We start from the raw sequence: 7,340 nt of genomic DNA, 5'->3' as shown, positions 1-7,340 counted from the left end.
AGGGAGCTGAGTGCGAGGACTGTGCCCGCGGCAACACGGAGAGCTCCAGGGATCACGTCTGACACCGGAGACAAGCACCTCTAACGTGTCAGCGTGTCCGGGGCCGAGATAGGAGCCGTGCTACCCGCCTCACCCCGCTGCCCGTCTCACTGGCGAGTCAGTAACAGGGAGGAGCAGAGCGAATGCCACTCTGACAGCAGGTCGTCCCGGCAGCTTCGCCAGGACGCTGCGGGTGAGCTCCCCCGGGAGCCGCGGTCCCGCCCTGCAGGTGGCTGGGCGGAGGGACTGGACGGGGACACGGACGCCTGCCCGGTAAAGCTGGCGATGCCGGGAAGGTACCCGCTTGTCAGTCACGGCTGGGAGCAGGTCACTGGCCAGAATGGGCGCGGCGACTGAGGGCACGGAACCTGGGACATTAACCCGAGCAGAGGCGTTCGCTCCCTCGGCTCCTGGAGGCCGGGCTCCCTCGCTCCGCTCCTGGCATCTCCCCACGCGGCTCACGGCCATGTGGACCCCACGCTGCGCTGAGGGACTGGAGCCGCTCATGCCTGGACCGGCTGCGACACGGGGCGGAAGGGGGACACTGGCCTTGCCTGCAGCTACACTTCCCCCAGGACTGGAGCCGGACTTTGGATTTATTTCCGCACAAATAAAAAATCACTCACCTCCATGCGAGTCTTAGAAAACTCTGTTCCTCGAGGTATCGTAAGGACCCCCCCCCAGCACCCAGTGGGGAAGGGGATCCCCGATTTCCGACATCACAGCAGCAGGCCCCAGGTCCCAGGGTCTGACTGACAAATCCACGAAGCCAGAGCGGCCCGAAGCAGCTCCTCACAGCTGGACAGAGGGTCTGCCCAGAGGGGGAACCCCGAGGTTGGCTGGGAATCAGTGTGCCCGCCCCACGTGCGTCCCTGCCCGCCGACCGCACTCGGGGTCAGGCCCACACGCCGGGGCCTAAGGCGCCTCAGAAAAGCGCAGGAGCAGGATCTGCGCACCTTTCTGTCTCCAAAATGCACGCAGACCTCGGGCACCCGGCACAGGCCGGGCCCTCACCGGACGCGCCTGGGAGGGGAGGCCCCGCTGAGCTCTCGCATTTACTCAGCCTCGGCCCCGCCGGGCAGAACTGCCAGCGGGTGTTCGAAGAACAAACCAACGACGCGGTCACCGACACCCCCACGTCAGACACCCCCTCGGAAAGAGGTAAATCAGTTTATACTGATGCACATTCTCTATTGCTAAGTTCCAGGAACTGTTTAAAGCCTTAAAATGTGACTTAGGGTTTACTTTTTTTAAATGTGTTCATTTTCCTTTAAAACTGGGCAAGAAGATTAAATATCACCACTTAGGGGCTTGCTGTGCTCTGATGACTGACATAAATAACCCCCCAAAGTCCCCAAGGGCGTTCAGGGCTCATGTCCGAGCGCACTGTGGGGGCAGGGGCCACTCACGTGGAACTCGGTGGTGTTGAGGATGTGGCGCCCGTCGGGGCTCCAGCAGGAGGCCACCAGCCCCGCGGAGCCCTCGTCAATCCTGCAGTGCCACTCGGGCTGCTCCAGCGACCACACCTGGCCCAGGAGAGACGCGGATCAAAACCAACCAGGGCAGCACTGACCCTAAAACCACTGCGGTCCAGGCACGGGAAGCTGTGCCCCCTCTCTCTACGCTGGGCCAGCGGGCACACCACCAGTCCCCACCCTTCTGGGGGTGAAGGGAGGGGTCATTAATGCTGCACTGGCCAAGCTCCCAAACAAAGCCTCGTCTCAGGGCTTCCCAAATGCCCACGCCCCAGCTGCCCGCCCTGGTCTGCACGCTCTGCCTGCGGCCCAAGGGCTATTCGGTTCCAGGTGAGGAACATTTACGTGCAGGGAGGGGAGGGGAGGGGCGGGGCGGGGTGGCAAGGTCAATGGGAAAACAGCAAACAAAGGGGACATCTGCAGTACTTTCAACAATAAAGATAAATCTTCAACAACAACAACAAAAAGAATATTGAAGTGTTTCCCATTTGGAAGGACTTGAACTGAGAGAACTACCAGTTTTCACAGGGAGCGGCTTTGAGGGGCCTTTTTCTCAAGCCAGAAGGGCAGAGGGCAGCAAGGGGTCTGCAGGGCTCACCCGGGACGGCGTCCAGCCCCGTACCTGCACCAGCCCCCGCTTGTACATGGCGCACAGGATGAAGAGGGAGTCGGCTGACCACTCGACGTGCTGGATCTGGTCCAGGCAGCTGTACAGCTGGAGGATCTGAAGGCTGCCCACCTCCCGGACCACCAGGCGGTACTGCACGCAGGAGGCCTAGACACGGGAAAGAGGCGCTGACGTCCTGCTCTGGGGGGCGTTCCCCGGAGGGGCACCCACGTGGGGAAACCTGCGGCCTCTCTCCTCTCTGACAGGTTTTCTATCTAGAAGGTTCCAGGTTTACCACCAAGTACACGGCCCATTGTGAAAATGAGTCAATAAGAAGATAGAGTTGAAATATACAAACCAGATGTTAAAACCATTACATTTCAGCATAAAGTATTATTTTAACACTCTCTACTGAAGTAATCATCTGCTCCTCTCCTATTTCTTTTATAATATGTATTTTTTTTTTTTATTGATTTCAGAGAGGAAGGGAGCAGGAGGGAAAGGAACATCAATGATGACAGAGGATCATGGGTCGGCTGCCTCCTGCACGCTCCACACTGGGGATCGAGCCCAGCAGGAGCTATCCCGTCTGCCCCCAGGTCCCGGCAGTGTTCCTGGGACCCTTGTAGCTCCCTGGGCGACAGGGGCCTCTTCTGTTCTACCAGGGGACTCGGGAGGGGGCCTCCTGGATGGCCCCTGAATGAGGGCTGGTCACAAGAGAGACCAGGTCATCAGAAGTTTGGAATTTCCGCCCCCACCCCATTCCCCATTCCCTGGGGAGGGAGAAGGGCTGCAAACGGAGTGAAGGACAGATCAGAGCCTCCGGGTGGGAGAACACATCACGGGGGAGGGTGGCACCCGGTCCACGGGGTCAGAGCTCCTGCACCGGGCCCCTCCCACAGCGCCCCATGCCTTCCTCAGCGGGCTGGCCACCCATGTCCATTACCACAGCCTTTAAGGAGCTGGTGAGGAAGCCAGTGTTTCCCCGAGTCCTGTGAGCTGCTTCAGCGAATGCATCGAACCCGTGGAAGGGGTGGTGGGACCTCCCACTGCAACCGAGTCAGAAAGGAGCTGTGGGTCCCCTGGGCACTACTGCCCCCGCCTGGTGTCTGTCCCGCGGGACTGAGCCCTTCACCTTGGGACTGAGGCTGCCTCCGGGGAGAAAGGGCAGAACCGAGTTAAGTGGCAGGACGGCCAGGCCAGCCGGTGCCACGGAAGTGCTTGGTGGGGGGAAGCCCACACGTGTGGGGACCAGAAATGACGGGAGGTGGGGGGCCGTGGTGACAGTAAGGAGGGCACTGGCTCCCGGTCCTGACTATAAAACTGCGTGCGCGTCAATACTGCTTCCTGAAAGATACAGTCTCTACGTCATGTCAGCATCCGTATCTAAGAAATGCTTTCTGTTTGAGTATCCTTTGCTGACTGTAGAGGACATGACAGTGTAAAAGTCAGGAACCCATTTCTAATTGCTAATTACTTCCTTTTTGTACTTATCAAGGCCAAACTAGATACTGGTTTGTGTTTTATGAACATCCATTAAGAAAAAAAAGCCACACGCGTTTTCCGTAAAAAAGGGAGGAGGACCCTAGCTGGCTTCGCTCAGTGGATACAGTGTTGGCCTGCGGACTCAAGGGTCTCAGGTTTGATTCTGGCCAAGGGTACCTGCCTGGTTTTCGGGCCCGATCCCCAGCAGGGGGCGTGCAGGAGGCAGCCGATCCATGATTCTCTCTCATCGTTGATGTTTCTCTCTCTCTCTCCCTCTCTCTTCATGTCGCTCTGAAATCAATAAAAATATATATTTAAAAATAAAAAGGGAGGAGGTGGGCTATTGCAGATTAGAACAAATATGTGTCACAGTGCTCACTTTTTCACGCTGTAGCTTTGAATACTGTGTCAGTTACAATGAATTCCCTAGGAGGTGGAATATCTGTACCAACTCTTGGGAAAAATCGTATTAAATCTGTTGCAAGATATTAAAAATGGCAGCATGGACCTAACCTTCGCCAGTATTTAAGATAGAGGGTTGCTGGGTTTTTTTAAGATTTTTAATGGGTTTTTCTTTCTTTTTAGAGAGAAATGAAGGGAGGAGAGAGAGAGAAACGTCGATGTGAGAGAGGAACATGGATGGGCTGCCTCCTGCACACCCCTAAGGGGAATCCAGCCCAAAACCCAGGCATGTGCCCTGACCAGGAATCGAACAGCAACCTTGCTGTGCACAGAACCACGCCAACCAACTGACCCACACTGGCCAGGGCTAAGATAGAGTTTGAAGAACAGGATTCCACTAACATGACTTTCAAGTGTCTCATCATACTCAACCAGAGTGTAAAAGTCAAAGAAGTAGCAAAATTAGGCAAGGAAATATAATTTTCCTCTTTATAACTCACTGGAATTTCCATAAATGATTTTAAAAAAAAACTAATTTGTGGGAGTAGGGGGCACTTTGAAAAATGTACCCAGGTTTCTGGAGCGATCAGCTGCCTCCTACACATCCCCTACTGGGGATGTGCCTGCAACCGAGGTACATGCCCTTGACCAGAATCGAACGTGGGACCCTTGAGTCTGCAGGCCGACGCTTTATCCACTGAGCCAAACCGGTTAGGGTAGTTGAACGCTATTTTCTGTGACTTTGAATAAAACCTCCGTAAAGAAGGAAACCATGCAATGTCTTCAGAGACCTTGAATAAAGGGATGTTAAAAACAGCTCCAACCGAAAGAGAGCCATGAGGGTAAATGGAACTAAAACCACTGTTTAGAAGGCACGACCCTTTCTCTTAATGGCTTTCCAATGACACTACCTCCTGACCCCCACCCCCGATTCTGAGGTCACACCCTGGTCTTACTGGCATCTTTCAAAACCTGAGCTGCTGGGGCGCACAAGAGGCTTGGTTGGGAAGTGGCAGGGAGGACATGCCCGTAAAAGGGAGTGTGTGGAAGGCACCTGCCCTGTGCATCGGAATTCCGACTCAGGGGAGACCTGGGGGGGTGTCGAAGGCGGCGCCCCTATCCTTGACCTTTCCAACAAGTCTGTGCACCTGCAGAGGCGTGCAGACCCCGGGGGAGTTTACTGGAATCCTTATGCTTAACCCCTGGATGCCCTCGCCTAGAGGACAGTGTAGACGCGTGTGTCCTCCCGAGATCACTCACCCTGCTGATGGCATCTAAAGGGAGGAATTCCAGTAAAGGCCCAACAGGCAGGCGATGGAGGGAGGCAGCTCTGGCCACTAGAGCCAGGGCGCCTGAGGCCTCTCCTGCACGTCCGACTGTGTCTGAGTGATCTGTTCCCCGGTCCTCGGGGCTGCTGGTCGCCCGGCCCTAGGCCTCATGCACGGGGCAGCTCACCACTCTGCACCCCTGGAATGACCGGCTCCCGGCCCAGCGGTGCAGACAGCGCTCTTCGCCGGGACACGGAACGCTAGTTAGCGGCACCAGCAAAGAGGGCTGGGAAGGGTGTCACAGCAGCTGCCCCTGCCCCCTTCACAGAAGACCGATTATGTGCTTGCTTTTTCTGTGGCAAAATAACCACCAGCAGCCGCTGTCTCCTGTGTGTACAGAAAGCGCTGCTTCCATCCGCCCGCGGCAGGTGGAAACCCAGGTGCGGGAGGCGGCACCTGCCCAGGTCCTGCGCCCAGGCCACCCGTCCGGGTCCCGTGCCCAAGGCTATTGCCCAGGCCACCCGTCTGGGTCCCCTGCCCGCATCCCGCCCCTGCCGACCCCCAAGCTGCCTTCCCCCGGGGCCCCGCGGCCCCCTCCGCTCCCCTATCCGGGATCCCCACGGAGGACCCGACCTCGGCCAGGGCCCTGCGGCCGCTCACCAGGTACTTGCCGTCCGGGGAGAACTTGCAGAGCTGGTTGGAGAGCTTGAACACCTCGGAGAAGTTCATGGCGAAGCCGCCCGGCGCGCCGGACCCCGCGCTGCAGAGCACTCGGAGTCGCCGCAACCGCCAGCCCGCGCCCGGAAGTGACGGAGAGCGGGAAGCGCGCCACAGCCTATCAGGGCCCGGGAACCCGCGGGGCATTGTGGGGCTTGTAGTTCGCTCTCCGGGCGCCTCCCCGCTTCTTGCGACCCGGGATTTCCGCGGTGCCTCCCTCCAGCCGGGGCTGCCAAATAAAACGCAGGACACGCACTTACATTTGAATTACAGATAAACAACGAATCGTTTTTAGTAAATATATGTTCCCCAATACTGCATGGGACGTATACTAAAAAATTACCCGCTTATCTGAAATTTACATTTAACTGGCCGGCCTATGTTCTGTGTATTTATATTTACACGTAAATACATTTATGCGTAAACATATTTACATAAAATATGTATTTGTATGCTAATATATAATAGTGTCTGTGCATATGTTTTGTACATGGTGCATAAACTTTCGTTTTTCTTTGTTTTGTTTGTGGCTAAATCAGGCTCCCTGCCTGCAGCGAGTCCCCCACCTCGCAGCGAGCCCGCGACTCGCGCGCTCCAGTGCAGCTCAGATCCGGGTGAACGAATTTGACGCCTACTCCGCGAGGACAGCGAGTGGACCGCGCCCACCCTCCGCACGACGGTTCGCGCACCCGCGTGGGCGCTGGCTGTGCGGTCTTTGCTACCCACCCCTGCGCGCGTGAGCCGTGTCCTTGCGCCCACTTGGACCGTATTCCCTTCTCCCCAACTCCCCACCGAGCGCCTCCCGTGAGGCCCGCCGGCACCCCAGCGCCCGCCAGATCGCGCGCACCCAGACCCCGCGCCTGCCCCTGGTTCTGGTAACCGAGACCGCCGGAGTTCTCCTGGTGCCTCCGCGCCCAGCCCAGGGGCTGCTCCCTGCGGGCGGCCCCACCCCCCAACTTCCCAGAACAAGCGGGTAGGGGATGCGTGCACCCTCCTGCTCCACGGGGCCTCTCGTCCTACGAGGGGCCACGGGCTCCGCGGCCGGAGGGAAACTGGGCCTCGGGCAGTTCTGAGCGCGGAGAGCAGTGCCCGGCGCGGGGCGCGCGTGTTGCCGTGGACACCGGCGCGCCTGTGCCAACGGCGCAGCAAACGGCGCCCCGGCCCACTCTCCCCGGCCTGTCACCCCCGGGCAAGTCCTCTTAGTGCGCCCACCGCCCCGCTAACAAGTGAGCGGTAGAGCGAGTGGGGATTCGGCGCAGACCCGCGCGGCTAGAGAACCCGGCCTGGCCAGCCCGGCGGGCGCGCGGTTCCACGGGCGACACTGACGCGCGGGTCACCCTAGTATCG

The 7,340-nt window shown here is 58.2% G+C and overlaps 1 protein-coding gene across 1 annotated transcript in view; it reads right to left on the bottom strand.

Moving 5' to 3' along the window:
- Positions 1–6,085, bottom strand: part of WRAP73 (WD repeat containing, antisense to TP73) — a 14,002-nt gene extending 7,917 nt beyond the window's left edge. The window contains exons 1-3 of the mRNA XM_006773802.2: positions 5,937–6,085; positions 2,137–2,289; positions 1,449–1,565 (exon numbers count right to left, since the gene is read on the bottom strand). Coding sequence (XP_006773865.1) covers positions 1,449–1,565; positions 2,137–2,289; positions 5,937–6,005 — 339 coding nt within the window. The 5' untranslated portion in view covers positions 6,006–6,085. The remainder of the gene's footprint in view (positions 1–1,448; positions 1,566–2,136; positions 2,290–5,936) is intronic.
- Positions 6,086–7,340: the final 1,255 nt, after the last annotated feature.

Source organism: Myotis davidii, unplaced genomic scaffold, assembly GCF_000327345.1.
Source record: "Myotis davidii unplaced genomic scaffold, ASM32734v1 scaffold427, whole genome shotgun sequence".
NCBI lineage: Eukaryota > Metazoa > Chordata > Mammalia > Chiroptera > Vespertilionidae > Myotis > Myotis davidii.
This window is presented reverse-complemented; position numbering and strand designations above follow the sequence as displayed.